Source organism: Perca flavescens, chromosome 24 (assembly GCF_004354835.1).
Source record: "Perca flavescens isolate YP-PL-M2 chromosome 24, PFLA_1.0, whole genome shotgun sequence".
Lineage (NCBI taxonomy): Eukaryota > Metazoa > Chordata > Actinopteri > Perciformes > Percidae > Perca > Perca flavescens.
Window position 1 is genome coordinate 9665206 of NC_041354.1, and position 18087 is coordinate 9683292.

Genomic DNA, 18087 nt, shown 5'->3' on the forward strand with positions numbered 1-18087 from the left:
TCACATGGGAGACGCTCATGAGAAGAGGTACGAAGATTTTCCTGACAAATGGTTTCCTTCTCTGGATGATATAGGTCTTAATTTGATGCCCCTCAGCCTCCTGGCTCAGATTCCACAGAGTCCTCCGCCTGCTGGACATGTGGAGCACTGATGAGAAGACGTACCCAGATTTAAAAAACGTTGGGTTATGTTCTCTGGATGGTGATACTGATCAGAAGCGTCCCAACCTGTTGCCTCATGAAGTTCCACTGCCTCCAAGTCCTCCACCTGCTGTGTTGGACATGTGGAGCGCCAATGAGAAGAAATACCCAGATTTAACAAACATTGTGTTTCCTTGTCTGGATGACGACCCTATAGAGGTTATACCTTACATGGGAGACACACATGAGAAAACATACCCAGATTTAACAAACATCAGGTTTCCTTGTCTGGATGACTAAGTTCCTGATTTCAGGCGCCTCAGTCGGCTCGGTGAGGGTCCTTTGTCTCCACCTGTTGAAATTCCACACCTTGTAGAGAAATAATGCCTTAATTTATCTATTGTCACTTTTCCTTGTCTAGATGACATACCAGTCCTGTTTGGCTCCACTACAACCTAAGAGCTACAGTCCAATATCCAAATTTCCATTTATGTCAAAAATTCTAGAAAAGGTTGTAGCAGAGCAACTCACCCTTTTCCTAGAGAATCACGAGTTCTTTGACAAATTCCAGTCTGGTTTCTGTAAAAAGCATTCTACAGAAACTGCAAGAAAGTGTGCAACATTCCTATGAAACAGGGATCTTCAACAGAGGGTCCGGGACCCCTAGGGGGTCCTCAGACTCAATGCAGGGGGGCCTCCAAATAATTGTTAATTTTTTTTTAAGTTTTTTGGAAAATTAAAGTCCTAAGATGAATCCAACATATTATTAGCAAATATGAATCTCCACTGCTTACTGGCCTATAGGTAAGGTAGCCACCCAGAGATAGTTAATCCTAAGGATTCACTGTGCGTCTGTGCCACATGTATGTGTAACATTAAAACATGATTTATAAAATAATAGCAACAATTGTTAGCTTACTTTACTGTAATAGGTTAGTCTTCTATGCAAAAAAAAGGCGTTAGGCCGACCTACACGTTATTGTGGGCCCAGTTTAATATGCAACTTAATTTTAGACAATATATGTAGTAGGTGGTCCCTGCTCTTAAAAAACGTTGAAGACCCCATGGGCTGTTGTCATGTTTAGTATCAATGTTACTGCCCTCTGATGGTCACAAAGAGTAACTACAAGCACAAAAACACTTCCGGTGAAAACTTTAACACAATAAGAAAAGCAAAGAGTATTATTGCAAGGGTTTTATGAAATAATCTTTTCGGAAGAGACGTGATGATATATCCACAGCGAGCAGTACGATAAGCAAAAGCGCAAAGAAGATATTCTGTGAATGGCGGCAATGCAACACCCTGGAGTAGGCTACAAACGGCCTCTACAAACCACAGAAGAAGAACAGGGGCATTTATGATGCACACCCTCCGCCAATATGAAGGCATCCAGGGCAGTTTCTGCCTTTGATTTTAAAGAATAAGCCTTGTTATTTCTACAAGTGCTGAATCCACTACCTGGACTAAAGTAGATGCGACGCCGAATTAATATCTTGGGTGAGACGGCTTTTTTTGTTCATCTACACAATATGTAACAGGCACGGTACTGACGGTGGTTTGAAGGCCTAGCGCTAAAAGCATGAAGTCATTAGCTAGCTCTTTGATTAACTAACTTTAGAGTTAGCATCTATTCGCTTGTTTCTTTTCCCAGCACAAGGCACGCCGTATAATTAACGTCATTAACCGGCTAAACGTTGTAGTCTCACATACACACGTGTTAATGTAAAATGCTTAAACAATGGCATTAAAGTCGTGTAGTTAGCTAGGAACTTTACGTTAGCTAAGCAAGCATGCAAGACTGCTCACTGCACCGACAACAGGCCAAGCTATTTGCATCTGTTTTGTTTTGCATATATTGCTACCTACAGGAGAACTGCAGGCAGCCAAATGTTAGATTGCATTAACTCCAGAAGGTTGCCCGGTTAAGGGTGCTAAAATCTGTAGCTCTGCACTCTGAATGAATGAATGAATTCAGGTCTGACAGTGCAACACTGGCAGTGTAACGTTAGTCACACCGCAAAGACGTTTTGATGGACGTTTTATAAAATTAGTTTTTACTGTCATTTGATCCAAACCGTGTAGTACATCTATCCTTGGATACGCTTTGGATCGATAACCGTTATTAACCTCCCTCAGCAGCAAGTATGTGACTGATTTATTCTGCTCGCAGTTTATTCCATTAGTCCATTAACTTTTTATATACAAGTACTTATTTAACATTCCTGTGTGTGTGTTGTATTTATGCAGATGATTGATCACTGACATTTCATCATGCATTGTTTGTCATGTTTCCAGTCCTGCAGAATGTCCAAGATCAGGCGGAAGGTAACAGTGGAGAATTCAAAAACCATATCTGATAGCAGCAGCAGCAGCAGCACCACGACCAGCAGCACCAGCAACCCCGCCGCCCCCTCCCGCCGGCCCAGTGTGTTTGAAAGACTTGGCCCCAGCACTGGGAGTAATGCTGCTGATGTATGTATATCCTATAGTGCAAAATATTTCCATGGGACAAACCTGTGCTCCTGTTGCAGAGTTAGTGATCCAGTACCTCACTTAGGGACCCTTATTTATTTTTTTAAGTGCAAGCTCCTTTTTTAGTAGTCTGATCAAATATGTCTTGTGTTCTAAACTGAACTCAATATCCTCCTAGTATTCCTACTGTGATGTTTGTCTCATTTTAGTGGATGTTGCATTATCCCATCAGGCTCATTTGTATGTGTCTTTCAGAGTCACTGTAGAAATTGGCTGAAGACCGGTAATTGCAGTTACGGCAACACTTGTCGCTACACACATGGAACTCAGCCACGAGGCAAAGGATTTAGCTTTAGTCGGTAAGATGGCTTGTTTAATTTGGCACTCAGGATTTCTATGTGATAATTTAGGTATATGGTTTCATGACTTGGTACCCATGATTCCTTTTTTAATTTTTTTATTGCTGTTTTTTTGGTAGTTTTGTCCACAACACAACAAATGGCTTATCTATAGCATCGTATTATTGACACGTAACTTGAGTGTGTGTTTATGTTTGTGTGTGGAGCAGGTCAGCCGAGAGACCCACAGGTGATCTGCGGGAGAGGATGAAGAATAAAAGACAGGATGTTGACCCAGAAAACGTGAAGCGAGACCTAGACGAGCCCACATCCCCCACAGCGAAGGTGAGTTTCCTGCTCCTTCAGTCTCTACCTTTTTTTAAGGAAATGTAATGTTTTGGCAAATGTGTAAATTATGGATGGTTCTAAAATAGAGGAAATGGCCACCGCTAACACTGAATCTGAAAATGAATTGAAATGTGAGTAATTGTTTTCAACCTGGAACCACAACACATGGATAAGCACAGTAAGTGGTGCAACATGTAGATATCATTCTAACATCTCTGTGCATGTGTTTATCCACTACAGCAAAGAGACTCCTCCAGAGGCCGACACAGGGAAAAGGAGGATATCAAGATTACAAAGGAGCGCACCCCAGCCAGTGAAGAAGAACCCACAGAGTGGGAAACCAATCGTGAAGGTTAGCTTGTTTTGTTCAAGTTTTATAGACGAGAGCCTAAAGTAGTTGTAAATATCTGTTTGATATTAATTTATAAAAAACAACAACTAAAATAATATCAATATGAGCTTTGACATGACCGCCTCTGGGTTTTTTTTTGTCTACCTTTAAGACTCAGATATCGGTGACTACGACTACGAGTTATCACTAGAGATGAAGCGCCAGAAGATTCAACGTGAGCTGATGAAATTGGAGCAGGAAAACTTGGACAAGAGGGAGGAGATTTTCATCAAGAAAGATGAGGCCCCCACCAAAACAAGAGCCACGGCCATACCAAAGGTAGGTGACCAGTTTGTACCTTTTTTTTGTTTGGATTTCAAAGAGGAGAATCATTTTTTAGTATTCAGCCTGAAAGTGTTTTCTAAAGTATCTCTGCCTCCAACCTGCTCTGTGATCTCGGTCCCTCAGGCCTCCCCAGAGCCGTTAATCAATAAAGATTCACCCTCAGCCAGGAAGTCCACTGGATCCCCCAAACACAAAAGTGCAACCAAAGGCCCAGGCTCTGGGAAGAAAGAAAAGAAGGCACCACTGTCCTCACCTGTATCAGAATCTACCAGGTAGGTGTCTGGGGGCGCTTTTTGTTTTAGTCGCCAGAATGTCTTATAAACTCAACAGACTTTAGTGACATTTTGGGGAAAGATGGGACATTTGGGTAGCAAGAACTGATTTAAGAATTATACCTTTCATTATATTTTGAGGAAGATATATGATGTTTTCTGTCCTCTTCCAACCAGGCCTACAAAAGGGAGCCACAGTAAGAAGAAAGGGCCCCGTACCCCCAGTCCTCCCCCCCCAGTCCCTCTGGACATTCCTGTGATGGGGAAGAAACACAAAGGCAAGCACAAAAACAAGGAGAAGTCTGAGGAGAAGCTGAAGGAAGCGAAGGATCGGGGGCGCGATGCAGAAAAACACAAAGAGAAGAAGGAGAAACGCAGGTAAACCAAGAAATGACGTATTCCCCATTAGAGATGGCTGTCCTTATTTGTGTTTCTGGTGGTCTTTTGTGCAAGGCATCCTCTTTTTGAACATACCCGTGTTGTTTATAGGGACCGATCAGACAGCTCCCACAAGGCAAAGCGGTCAGTGACGTCAGAGGAGCGTTCTGGTAGCGTGTCATCTCCGTTTAGGGGCACTTCACCACCAGCCAGGAAGAAATCCACCTCTCCTAAAGCCTCGTCCCATAAGACGCCCGTACCGGCCTCCCCTCCCCGCAGGTCAGCACACGTGGGCTACCTAGCAACGCCTTTCTTTTCTTACACAACTCCTTGACGACCACTTGACAAAACTAATGTGCAAGGTCTTTGGTATTATTTGGTAATGATCAGAACCGTGTAGTTCAGTCAATAAATAGCAGGAAATAACCGTCCTTTGTCACCGCAGGTCTCCCACTCCTCTCCGCCACCATCGCACCCCCACTCCTCCCCGCCACCACTCGCCCTCCTCTCACTCTGGCTCCTCTGCCCAGCGGCACTCTTCATCTCCCCGCCGGCGCCGCTCGTCCTCTCTTACCTACCACCGGAGCACCGCGGCCGCGCCCTCCGCCTCCTCCCCTCCGAGCTCCCGCCGCTCCCGATCGCCTCCTGCCTCCCACGACCCCGCCTCGCCCCCCCGCCGATCGGACCGATCGAGCCCCAGCCAGCGGCGCTCCAGGGGCCGCGAGAGGAGCCGTGGTGAAAGAGAGAGGAGTCCGCCTGCTCAGGAGCGCAGACACGAGCGCAGAGATGGTAACTTTATGTTCTAGCACTTTGTTTTCTCTCTTCTCTTATGTCTGTTTATTTTTTTTAGCATATTTGACACAAGAGTGTGAAGTCCACACTACCAGTGATTTTGGCACTATAAAGTTATAAAATAATGGTTGTTTAGTGTTAGTGTATGTGTATATGTGTGCGTGTACTTGTATGTATTCATACTCTGTATGCAGAAATAATTAACAGAAAACTAAATGGCAACACTTTTTATAATCAATTCATACATTTTTTTTCCCCCCCTTTTTCATCAGTTGTTAAGCTTTGTGCTTCTCTTATAAACAGAAAGCCGCAGCAAGCGAGAGAAGGACAGCGTCCGCGACGACCGGGACTATGACTCTGAACAGGTCTCATCACGGGACGCTCGTGACGACCGGGACACCAGAGACGCTCGTGAGAGACGGGACGCTCGCGACCGAGGAAGGGAAACGGCCCGAGACTCCCGCGACCACCGAGACAACCGGGACGTAAAGGACTCCAGAGAGAGCAGGACGGAGACTCGCTCCAGTCGAGAGTCGCTGGAGCGCCGTGACCGCGAACGGGAACGAGAGAGGGACCGGGACAGGGAAAGGGAGAAGGACAGAGAGCGAGAAAAGGAGAGAGAAAGGGAGAGAACAGACACCCACAGGAAGGAGGAACCGGCTCAGGACGACAGGAGTTATGGGAGAGGTCATGGGCGCGAAGATGGAGGGCGTGCTGATGGAAGGACGGAGAACAGGACGGACAGAGCTGAGAGGAACGGACGAGGGAGAGGGCGTGGTAATGAAACCTCTGATAAAGGCAAGAAGTGACATTCCATTTAGCCTTCATTTCCATAGCTGATGCTTACAGCACAATGTGCACTGTGCTCTATATCTACTGTCTAACCATTTCTTCAGTGAGGTGTTTTTTGAAAGAATCTTTTTATTTATTTATTTTTTTTTATCTCCTTTCAGGCTCAAACAGAAACTCCCGGGGTTCCCAACTGGAAAGCAGCCACGACAACTGGGATCCACGGAGTAGCGCGGTGCGCGAACGGAGCGCGGAGAGGAGCACCGATCGCAGTGCGACTGAAAGAAGCTCTGAGAGGGGTTCAGACCGAGATCGCTACGAGGGCGACAGGAGAGGAGAGCACGCCCGAGACTCCTCATACGACAGGAGAGGAGGGCACGGAGAGCGGGATCGCAGAGACAACCGAGAGAGAGGTGGGTGTTTGTTTTTTTTTTTTTTTTTTTTTTTTCCTCTATTTTAAACCTTTTACAATATCAAAAACTACTACAGTAGGGCTGTGCAATTAACCAAAATATCAATCGCGATTACAATTTTGGATCCTAATGATTATAAAAACAGATTAATCAGATAAAATGTTTATTTTGCACATTAGACTTTGCATAAACTCTTATTTTGTCTTGTGTTCTAAATGAAGAAGAAAAAAATGTTTAAGCGGGAAAAGTATTAAGGGAAATGTAACAGTTCATGGTGTTTTCACTGTTCAATAAATACAGCATCTTTCCAAAAGACAAGGGGTAATCTTGATTTCAATATTGGCCAAAATAATTGTGATTATGATTGTTGTAAATGTAGCAGCCCTAATGTACAGTGTATTGTATGATTTGTTTTTATATTTGTTTCGCTAAGCTTTTGAACTTTCTGTTTTCCCAGATCAACGAGCAGCCTCACCAAATAGACACCAGGGGAGATCTGAGGAGTCTGAGAGGGAGGAGAGGAGAGAGGAGCGCAGGACCGATCGAACAGAAGAGAGGCGCAATGACAGAACCCGTGACCGGGAGCGGGAGAGGGACAGGGAGCGGGAGAGAGAGAGGGAGAAGGAGAAGGAAAAGGAGAAGGACCGAGAGCGAGAGAGGGAAAAGGAGCGAGAGAAAGAGGCCGAGAGGGAGCGGCTCAGGGAGCGGGAACGGGAGAGGGAGAGAGAGCGGGAGAGAGAGCGGGAGAGGGAGCGCGAGAGGGAAAGGGAGCGCGAGGAGCGGGAGAGGGAAAGGGAGGAACGGGAGAGGGAGAGGAAGGAGCGGGAGAGGGAGAGAGAGAGGGAGCAGAGGGAGCAGAGGGAGCTGCGGGAGCGAGAGAGGCAGCGAGAATGGGAGGAGCAAGAGAGGGGAAGAGATGAAAGGCGGGAGAGGAGAGATGACGACCGCAAGACAAGGCATGTATCAGCCTTCTCAACTTATTCTCACGTTTTCATCAATATCCTGTTTTCTTTGCCTCTTCTGTACACTACCACAGTATACAAACTGTACACTTCTATAAATGGCGAGCCCTGTGGAACACCAGGCTTTACTCTCAAAAATTCAAAAGCCATTTTGTCCATTGAAACACGATGAAACCTACAGTTCTCCAGACAGTTGCGTAGCCATGAGTGTGATATTTATTTAAAACAAATGTTTGTAATAACTCTCCTCTTTTCTCCCGTTAGTCGTAAGAGGCCCAGGGTGGAGAGCAGCCCGAGCCCCCGAGCCTCTCCTAAGCGAGCAACTCGGGACCTCAGTCCGGCAGACAGCGACGGCTACAACAGCGCGGAAGAGAAAAGTGAGCGTCTGATTGGCCGAGGGCAGGCCAAGCCCCTCCCACAGCCCCTCCTCCCCAGCCCAGTGTGTCCGCCTCCATTGGACAGTAGGGAAATTCTTTTTGAAAGGACACACTCCTGTTTAGTATGGAATGCACCTTTTTCTGTATACCGGAAATACACTCTTTGTTAAATGCAGGGTTTTCCCTGCCATTATACGGCTTAGTGTATTTGCGAACATTCTACAGTGGACTTCGTATGAACGTTAAAACAACGTGGAGAGCTTCTGGAAGAGCCGACACACAGCACAGGCGTCTGCTCGTTGTCTTCTGCACATATGCCGCGTGATGGTTCGTGTACCCTGGTGCAAAACAGTGTCACAGGCACTTTTTTTTTTTTTTTTTCCAACGTTTTAAATTGTTACATTTTTCTTCTACACATTTTCAGCGCTTATTTCTGTGTCCCATATTTTCGGATATAAAACAAAAATTGAAAACGGGTCAATTTGACCCGAAGTCAACACAAGGGTTAAGGTGGGCCAGCTATTCTCATTTTAGTGACCGGCTACTCCTTCCAAGTTTTGCTTTAGTGACCTGTCCCTAGCTCCAACCGACAAGAACTAAGCTTTATGCGAATAATTGCGCCATGGCGTCACCTATATGCAAATGAGCGTATGATGTCTTATGTGCCGTCAACGCTCTAAAAACCCAGGGAAAACTCTGTAAATGTACTGTTAATCATGTTATGGCAAATACCTCCCAATGAAAAGCCTCAACTGTTAGCCCACAAATGGCACAGAGAAGCAGTCTGTTGTCAGAGCTGCTATTTGACGGATTGCTTTAATGCTTAGAAAGTACTGAGTTTCGTTTATGTGACCGTTGACGTGCAGGTGCTGACAAAAATCGTCTGCTGAGCCAGGTGGTGCGGCCCCAGGAGCCCTTGTTGCGTTCTCCGCTGAGGCCTCCTCCAGCTGACGAGAAGCCCAGCCACTGGAAGGATGAGGAGCGCAGAGGTGCCGGGGACAAGAGGGAAACGCGCAGCCGCCACGAGGACCTGGAGCCTCGCGCGGAACGCATTAGAGGAGGCGACCGACGAGGAGAACACCTTGCGGACGCCCCATCTGACTCCCGTAGCCGAGGCAGAGAGCAACGAGAGTCTACGCCGCCTCCCCCTCCTCCAGCTCTCGCACCTGGCAGTGAAGACCGAGACACCGCTGGCTCCCAGTCCCACGAGGAGGGCAAAAAGAAGACAAAGTCGCAGAGGAAGGGCTTCAAGAAGGGTCGCAAAGAAGAGGAGATTGGCGGTGGCAACAGCCTGGCTGGCACAGGAGATCGTTTCAACCCTGAGCCCCCAGCCAGCGGTCCTGCAGATGGGCCTTCACCCATACTCTCACCCAGGAAAGTAGCCAAGAAGAAAGTGATTGAACGAAAGAGGAAACGGTCACGAGAATCCGATGTGTCTGATGAGGACTCATCTGCCCCCCAGCCACATAATAAGAGGAAGAGAGGTCCCCGGACGCCACCACCCTCAATGAGGCCTGATCATCGCGGTACTGGAGGCAACGCAGAGCCATCTCCTCTGACCAAAATGGACCATTTCAGTGACTGGTCAGATGAGGAGGTCACAGACCGAGGAGCGCCGCTGGAAACGCAAGCTCCACTGGCTCCTGCTGAGAGGACTCCTGCTGAGCCTCTTAAGAGAGGGGTCGGTCTCCGGGCGGGCAGGGACAGGGAGCGGTGCAACCCTTCTCCCATCGCCCCTCTGCTCCCCCAAGACCCTTCAATGCTGCTGCCGACTCTGACGCCGCAGCCCCTCATGTCCCAGCCCATGCTCCGCAAACTTCCCCCGGAGCAGACGCGCAGCAGCAGCATGGGGAGCAACCAGAGCCGCGCGTCCTCCAGGCGCCTGCGATCACCCTCCAACGAGTCAGCCCATCGAGATGACCCGCAAGGTCCACGAGCCCGCCGGGGCAGGCTGCAGGGCGCCAACTCACGGGACCGAGAGAGGGAAAGGGAGAGAGACAGGCCGGTCGTGAATGATCCTCCGGTGGCCGAGAGAAAGTCTCGAATCGACCAGTTGAGGAGAGGAGAACCCAGCCGCAGCACCTCCTCAGGTAGATAACACTCATCACCTTGACACTACATTGCTGAACATGAACATCTATTTACATTACCATAAACTTTTTGTAATCTCGGATACCAGGATCATGCTTAATTTAAAAACACCCAGCTCTGATCCCGACCTGACTTCTATCTGTCTCTGTTTTACAGACCGACAGGACTCCCGCAGCCTCAGCTCCAGGCGCAGCTCTCCCGACTCCGAGAGGCAGGCCAGGTCCATGTCCCGCGCCGGCTCCTACGACAGTCGCGAGCGGGAGAGAGACAGGGAGCCGTTTGAGCGGGAACGAGACCGAAAGGACCTCCGGCCTCAGCCGCTGCCGCCGCAGCCCCAGCAGCAACCCCTGCTCCTCCAGCAGCCCCTGCAACAGCAGAGAGACTGGGAGCCTGAACCCAGGGACTGGCCAAGCAGGGTACGGGAGCCCCTACTGATGCGTCCAGGCCGGGAACCTCTCCTGAGGGAGCGGGATATCAGGGACAGGGAACGCTTACTCCCTGAAGGACTCATCCTGCAGCACGAACGGGAGCGGGAGAGGGAGAGAGACAGTAGAGGTGACCGAGGCGGCGATCGAGAGAGGGAGAGGATGATGATGATGATGGATCTACCGCCTCACGGGGACCCCAGGGTCCCGGGACGAGGAGACCTGAGGGGCGATATGAGAGGAGACCTGCGAGTGGACATGATGAGACAGGAGAGGGGCGACTATGAGCCTCTGCTGCCAAGAGAAGCCTTCAGCCCTCCAGAGCCAGAGAAACCGAGCAACAGTCACCATCTCATGGGAGAGCAGCGGGAGCTGGAGAAGACCGAGAGCATCGACGGTAAGAAGATCGACATCATAAATTGCCATATTTTTTTTTTTTTTTTTTTCTTTCCAAATTTCCAGCGCAGATTCAAAAGGAATCTTTTATGTGCTGTGTTCTCAGGAGACGATGACGGCAAAGAAGATGAAGGCCAGTCAGTCGCATCTGTGGGAGAGGAGTACGAACCAATCAGTGATGATGAGCTGGATGAAATTCTGGCTGACAGCCAGAAAAAAGAGGATCAGCAAGACGATGAAAAAATTACAGGTACTAGGAAATACCTCCCTTATTTATGTGGAAATTCATTTCTGTTATCCATCCTTTTTTAAATTTGAAAAAGTTAGTTTTCCTCTGCTTGAGGGGTTGATTGGTTTCATTCCAAAACTATTCAAACATCTCAGGAAATGTTTTACTAACCTAAGAGATCTTGAAATTCGTTATATCATTAAATGCTTCTTTTTTTAATCAAATAAAATGTTAGTAAACTACTCGGATGTTGCTTTTTAAAATAAAATAAAATAAAATAAATGAATAAAAAGTAACCTCAACAATGCCATGTGTTGACAGGTCCTCTGGATGTCATTGATGTGGACTGGTCCAGCCTGATGCCCAAACAGAAGCAGGAACCCCGGGCAGCAGGGGCAGCTTTGCTCCGGTTCACCCCAGGGGCCGTGCTTCTTAGGGCGGGCATCTCCAAGCGACTTGCTGGGCCTGAGCTCCTGGAGCAAGTCAGAGAGGTGTGCAAGTCCGAGCTGGACGACCCCAAAGGTGAGAGTTTTGACATCTTCAGCAGCATTTAACATCGATGCTTGTTCTTTTTGCTTTTCTTATGTTTTTGTTTTTGTTTTCTTTTATATTTGTAACATGATTTTATTTAAATCAGCAAAACTACAAATTTTGATCACAATTTATGATGGGGGATCATAAAAGACATTACAGTACAGCATGTATTCTTCTTTATCTAGAATGAAATGTTTAGTTTAATTGAGTTTAGTCAGTTATTTTTTTTTGTGATCAATTTGTCTAAAACTTTGTCAACTCTGTCCTGCCAGATGCTGACAAGCTGTTTGAGCATGACCTGGGGGCCCTGAATATGGCAGCCATGAACAGGCGGGTGGAGAGGGCAGGTTTACTGAGGAACCTCGGGCCCTGTTGCAAGGCCCTGTGTGCCCGCAGGGACTTCGCCATCCGCCGGCAGCTGTTAAAGAATGACAAGGTAGATGTCATCCGATCACTGGCAGGACAACGAATTGAATACTGCAGTTACTTTGTGTAGATCTCAACTATATTCTCAGCAGCTTCTCTGGACGTCCTTTCCATATTCTGACCTTACACCTGCGTTGTTAAGAGAGATGGGTTTTTAAATCTACTTCTCCTTCTTCAGGGCCAAACCAAGCAGTACCCCACTACGCCCGTGGTAGACAACGAGCTGCTGCAGATGAGCATGCGGCTCTTCAGAAGGACCATGGCTGGCCAGGCCTCGGGCCCAGAAAGGTCCGACAGCGGGTCAGCACCGGCAGCCGAGGTCGCTCCAGCTGGTGGTAGTAAGCTCAGCACAGCACAGCCTGAGGTGTGTGTGTCCTGAAAGAAATGGGTTTAATGAGTAAAACACATGAAAGTGAACGCGTCTAACTCTGACTCTGTTCTATTCCATTTCATACATAGCCTTTTTAGTCGTGGGAGGAAATAAAGGAAAACAGCAAAATTGTGAATCTTACTCAGTAATGCTTTACGTGTTTTTGATGATCTGCAAGTCCCGTGCCATAGACTACTGGACATCCTAGCCTATGGAGGTTTGTAATGAACCATGTATGAGAAGCATAAAACACACCTAAAATGACTTCATGTTTTTGTTTTGTGCATTACAATGTTTTAGAGCAGCTTTTTAATCGTCAGTTTCATCTGCCTAACCAATTTCAAATGACTGTTTTTGATTTCGTATATTGTGCATTGGTTACGACTGTGCATTAAAATGCTTAGATGTTGATTTTTGTGACGGGTCTTTTGCTTTGTATGAAGTGAGTGTTCAGCCTTTAAATGTGACACTTGATGTTATTACTATTTTTGTTTACATCATATTACAAAATATCTGCAGTGCAAATCTATAGCATTTGCTGCAGAGTGTTACTGACCAACAACACTGAAACATCCTGCAGGGACTTGAATGAACATTTTTCATGAATAAGCACTGCCAAACTATTCCTTCATTGAATGTAATTTGTTATAACTGTTAGTCGTTGTAAACATTATTGCTTTTTTGCTTGATGTGTTTGATTTGAATGGTTTGGCAATGTCTCCCTGAAATGAACTGAAGTGATTGCAGAGCACACTATAGACTGCAGAGTACCAGATCTCCAATACTGCCATGTGGAAGTCCTCTCCTTAACATTCACCAGCCCAAACCATCCAAAAAGGAGCCAAAATGTTGCCAATAGGAAAAAAAAACACTAGAGTGCTTAGATAAAGAAATGACTAAAAGGATAAATCCTATGAACACGTCCCCTTTATGTGTTCCAGTGGTTGACCGTCCACAGTCCCAATAAAAAGACTTGTACAGGTGGATAAACTGAACCTCTGGGATGTGGTTGTATCAACACTCTTAGTTCAACAAGTGACACTTGAAAAGTGCAGGTCGTGCATGCTGTGAGTGCTTGGACACATATTCAATGGACAAACCAGCTTCAGTGTTGCACAAAAATGCTTAAAGAACATAAGAAGGGGGGAGGCTGTTATCTTATAGAGCCCTGGATTCAACATGGCACCTTCTCCAGGGCATGCAACTGTGACTTGAAATCTGAGTGACATTACAGACACGGAGCGATTCGGCTCTGCTGTAACCTGCTGTCTTTTAGTCAGATATTTGAGCTGTTGGAAAACATTTTTACTACTACATATTTATTTTGTATAAGGATCAAGGTCAACTTTGAGATGTGCAAGTAATGATATCTGGTCTAAGGTTGTATTTTCTTTATTTTATTTTTTTTACTGTAAAAATAAATGTAGAATGACATTTTTACATTGTAATGACATTTTGCCAGATAAGGACAACTGGGGACCTGAAGGAATTAAAATGTGCAAGTTTATCACATTAAATTACCACAATGAGCTATGAGGACAGCCACTAGATCCAAGCTTTTGCTTTTAGAGGTAAGTGCTGAAGTTTACATAGAACCACAAACTATCCTAAACTTTGACAGAAAGTCTGATGGTGTAAATACGCAATTTTATAATTTTTACAATGGTGTTAAAATTAAAGCTTTTGGGCATTATTTTTTTAGGTTTGATACCAGTGTTTGATAAAGACTTAAGACAAGATAGAGGTGTCTCAGCTGGTTGTAGACCTCATAAGCCTAACTCAAAATAAAAGATCTTTTATATTGTGAATGCCTCTTCTTATCCTCTGTCTTAAACATGTCCAAAGGCTTGTATAATTAATGATTATTTGTGTGTGTCGTACAATTGCAATGGCTGATCTCACATGTGATTACCTAATTCACAAGAATACCACACAAAGGGCAACTGACATTGTTCAAGAGGAAAACAGATCATTACGGCATACCACATTCTATGACGTTCCTAAACAAAGTCAACTGGAATTTGCAGAATACAGACCTAGAACATGAATACTATCCATACATTTATTTCTGTAAAACAGTTTCTTGCCACAAATTTTTTTTTCAGTCTCATAAACAAGGCCCCAGACCCCCACCCTAGTCACTACACTTTCCATTACCTACATCCTGGACTATACACTTGCCCATTGCACATACTGTGTATTTTTTGCACATTCTGCACTCAATCCATTTAGCCTCTTTTTTCTTATGTTAAACACCTATTTTGTATATATTAGTTTCTGTATTTATTGTTTATTTCATATTAAGGTTCAATATGTTTGTTTATGTATGCACCAACTAACCTTGATAGTGTTACATACTTGGCAATAAACCCTTTTCTGATTCTGATTTAAATATAATAAATCATTCAAAAATTTACATATCCTTGTCTTCATTATCTCAAAATCTTCCAAAAGGTACAACAATACTTAAATTCTATGAAGTATCCAGTTTCTTGGAAGTGTATTTCATTTTCTATTTCTTACAGCTCACATACTGGCAACGTCTGTCTATGGGCAACGTCCGTCCTCGGAACCCTTACTCGTACATTTGATGTTGACGAACAATATATAAAACGGACCAGTTTCCTTTACCCACAATCCTCTGCTTTAGGTCCGTCCTTCCGACTTCCGCCTCAACTACGAGCCGAAGTGAGTATATTTTTCGGAAATTATATTTCTACAATCTATCACCATCCTGCGCTTTTAAAGAAACAACTGGCCACATTCCTATTCTAAATATACATATTAGTGTTGCATTGTCCTTTATATGAGGTTTTTGAGGTGGTATCACGTATTTAAAGACATTTAAAAGCGACGAACGGTACGACGTTAGCTCGACCGGAGTGGCTTCAGATTGCCTGGCTGTCCAGTGCTCATTTTCTTTGACTTAGAAAACGTGTTATATTCTTTCTAACGTAAAGCACTGTTACTAGTTCTAAGTTTCTATTTTAACGCACGCTTTTAGCCTTCAGGTTAGCTTGCGTTAAGTAATAACATTAGAGCAGAGGTGCCAGTCTGCAATATAAAAAAATCTCTAGTTAAGCAGATCGTGCTGCTTTTCCCAAAGTGCTCGGCTGTATTTAAAATGACCACTTAGCTTTAACATTTATATGCTCAAACAGTAAGGTGTGTTTGTTGGTTATAGATGGCCCCAACCAAGAAAGGAGAGAAAAAGAAGGGGCGTTCAGCCATCAACGAGGTGGTGACCAGAGAGTATACCATCAATGTCCACAAACGCATCCATGGAACGTGAGTACTGCAAGGACACAGTTTAAGGGACATTAATGTACGTCCCATTTCACAGGTGTCTTGAAAGTCTTTACCCAGACTATTGAGATACAATGAAATGACGACAGGATTTTTTATTTCTCCCAGCAAGTGTTTAGTATTGTTTGATAAATTACAAAATAACTATCAGTATTGGAATTGATCAATTGGTTGTTTTCTTCTTGCAGGAGTTTCAAGAAGAGGGCTCCCCGCGCCATCAAGGAGATCCGCAAGTTCGCCATGAAGGAAATGGGAACTCCTGATGTTCGCATTGACACTCGCCTCAACAAGGCAGTGTGGAGCAAGGGTGTCAGGTGAGCTGATGCACTGTAAATACTCATATCTGAGCGAAAGTAATGACTGCCCAGAAGTATAAACCTACTTTCGCTGCACACTGTCCTGCCCGTGCTACATCACAGAACAGGAAAAGAGCATGGTTTGTAGAGTTTCTGTGAGATGGTGTAATATAGCATAAGTGCATTTCTGTCTGACAGTTATCTCTTTACTCGTCAATTAGTGACTGCCACCAGCTTGTATTTGACGTGTGACAAATGAAACAACGCACAACAAAAATAACCTAACTGTAAAAAACAAACTAGTACGACTGTGTGCTCAGAGTTTATTGTAATACTAAATGTTGCATAAATCTCACAACTTTGTTTTTGTAGACCTTTTTATATGAAAAATAGTTTGTGGCGGGAGAATCATAATACGAAAATGTTAATCGCTCAGTCTTACTATCGGCTCAGACATGAAGTATCTTCCTTATGCACGTGAGGCATGCGCAAGTAACTGTGGTTGATGATTTTAAGAGATGTGTAGAAAGTAAACATGCCTTGAATGCTGTGTTTGATGAATAGACCGTACAAGGTGATTGGAGGACAAATCCTTTACTTTGAGCGGGGTGTTGTAGTCGACAAAATAATTCTCAGTGTTTGGCAGTGCTCAAAGCGCAATATACCAGCCTGAAGTGAATGTGGACTTTTAAAAGTAGTTTGACATCTTGTTAGGTCAGTGATATTTATTTTTTTTACACTGAAAAAGGTTTTGACACTCAAAATATGTAACTTAAATTGGAGTCATGACACATCTGCTGGCCAATGTAATGGTTACATTTAGTGAAGTTCGTAACCATCCCGGTGTGTTTGTGTTGTGTAGGAACGTGCCATACAGGATGCGCGTACGACTGTCCAGGAAGCGTAATGAGGATGAGGACTCTCCCAACAAACTTTATACCCTGGTCACATACGTTCCTGTCACCACATGCAAAGGTAAATGCACTACTAACTGATTTTGTTATTCACCTACTGAAGCAACAAAGACATTTGAATTAATATTTTCTCCCCTCTTTTTCCAACAGGTCTGCAGACAGTCAATGTTGATGAAAACTAAACTCTGCAAGTCGAATAAATCCATTAAAAGGACCTTTTTTCTTCTTGTCTTTATTTCTTTTTCTGCACTCCACTAGATGTCATTTGGGGTGTTTCTTAGATTTGAATTATTAGTTATAATCCTCGCAGAGGAATGTACATTGAAATACTGTCCTCAACCTTACAAATTGCATATAGAAGTCAATTGGAACCTAATTATATACTCTGAAAACAGAAATAGTTTGTAATGACATGCTTGTCGAGAAGACTCCTCCTACTTTTTCACAGTGATGATTGTTTCAGGGATGCAGACAGACCTTGTCCCTTTCTGCAACAAAGGGAATGTGTTTTAGTATGTAGGAAAAAAAAAAGTGGAAGTTCTCTGCGCTTCTGCAGACCACAACAATCCAGTGCAACCAAGGCAGGACACAACCGTATATAATAGCAAAAAATTACCGGTGCAACACAGATGTCTTCTTACTTGATGGTTTATTTCTTAAGGTGCGTAACAGTGACTAACGTTGCGATGTAAGATTACATCTTCAGAGTCCTTGGAGAGAATGGGCAATGAAGCCCTTAATAACAATTATCAACAGGTGTGATTGTGCACAGGAGGGGTGGGTTACAATCAGAAGATACACCCATCTCAACCAAGGTGTTACACTCATTAATCAATCATTAAAGGGTTAATGCCCACAAACAGGTCACAAGTGAATACAAACAAACATTAAAAAAAATAAAAATGTTCACAGAGCAATGGGAGTAAAAGTATATTCATCTTAAATACTATAACATACTTTGACATTAGAGAAAGCAAGTATGATTAAATTCTTCATTTAAACCTAGAGGTTCTATAGTGCCGAGTGTATGTATCCAAAACGCTTTCCTGCATAGGAGTTTATTAATATCACCACCCCTGGATGGGGGTGTGATTTTTCTCAATTCCCCAGAAGCTCAGTGATGCAGGGGAGCCATGATTGGC

The 18087-nt window shown here is 44.7% G+C and overlaps 2 protein-coding genes across 3 annotated transcripts; both read left to right on the forward strand.

Moving 5' to 3' along the window:
• The first annotated feature begins 1287 nt into the window (after positions 1–1287).
• zc3h13 (zinc finger CCCH-type containing 13) lies at positions 1288–13869 on the forward strand. 2 transcript variants are annotated; one of them, XM_028571839.1, is made up of 20 exons: positions 1288–1638; positions 2437–2613; positions 2869–2972; positions 3182–3296; positions 3540–3651; positions 3803–3969; positions 4099–4247; positions 4425–4625; positions 4737–4904; positions 5071–5414; positions 5721–6215; positions 6371–6619; positions 7077–7575; positions 7846–8042; positions 8825–10048; positions 10206–10871; positions 10977–11120; positions 11421–11621; positions 11906–12069; positions 12238–13869. In XM_028571839.1, the coding sequence occupies exons 2-20, from the start codon at positions 2446–2448 to the stop codon at positions 12436–12438; spliced, it is 5568 nt and encodes a 1855-aa protein (XP_028427640.1). In that variant the 5' UTR covers positions 1288–1638; positions 2437–2445; the 3' UTR covers positions 12439–13869. The 2 variants fall into 2 exon arrangements, with proteins under 2 accessions (XP_028427640.1, XP_028427641.1); XM_028571840.1 differs by having other exon boundaries at positions 7846–7958.
• A 1140-nt stretch (positions 13870–15009) lies between these two features.
• rpl31 (ribosomal protein L31) lies at positions 15010–17159 on the forward strand. Its single transcript, XM_028571923.1, has 5 exons — positions 15010–15117; positions 15614–15717; positions 15924–16049; positions 16894–17006; positions 17096–17159. Exons 2-5 carry the CDS (start codon positions 15614–15616, stop codon positions 17125–17127), a joined length of 375 nt encoding a protein of 124 aa, XP_028427724.1. The 5' UTR covers positions 15010–15117; the 3' UTR covers positions 17128–17159.
• The last annotated feature ends 928 nt before the right edge of the window (positions 17160–18087 follow it).

What these genes read in the sequence shown, in the direction of transcription:
- zc3h13 (XM_028571839.1), top strand. Translation starts at nt 2,446, where the DNA reads ATGTCCAAGATCAGGCGGAAGGTAACAGTGGAGAATTCAAAAACCATA. An exon ending in CTGGGAGTAATGCTGCTGAT is followed by an intron (nt 2,614 to 2,868) that starts GTATGTATATCC and finishes TGTGTCTTTCAG; the next exon opens with AGTCACTGTAGAAATTGGCT. An exon ending in TAATGAAACCTCTGATAAAG is followed by an intron (nt 6,216 to 6,370) that starts GCAAGAAGTGAC and finishes ATCTCCTTTCAG; the next exon opens with GCTCAAACAGAAACTCCCGG.
- rpl31 (XM_028571923.1), top strand. Translation starts at nt 15,614, where the DNA reads ATGGCCCCAACCAAGAAAGGAGAGAAAAAGAAGGGGCGTTCAGCCATC. An exon ending in CACAAACGCATCCATGGAAC is followed by an intron (nt 15,718 to 15,923) that starts GTGAGTACTGCA and finishes TTCTTCTTGCAG; the next exon opens with GAGTTTCAAGAAGAGGGCTC. An exon ending in GTGTGGAGCAAGGGTGTCAG is followed by an intron (nt 16,050 to 16,893) that starts GTGAGCTGATGC and finishes TGTGTTGTGTAG; the next exon opens with GAACGTGCCATACAGGATGC.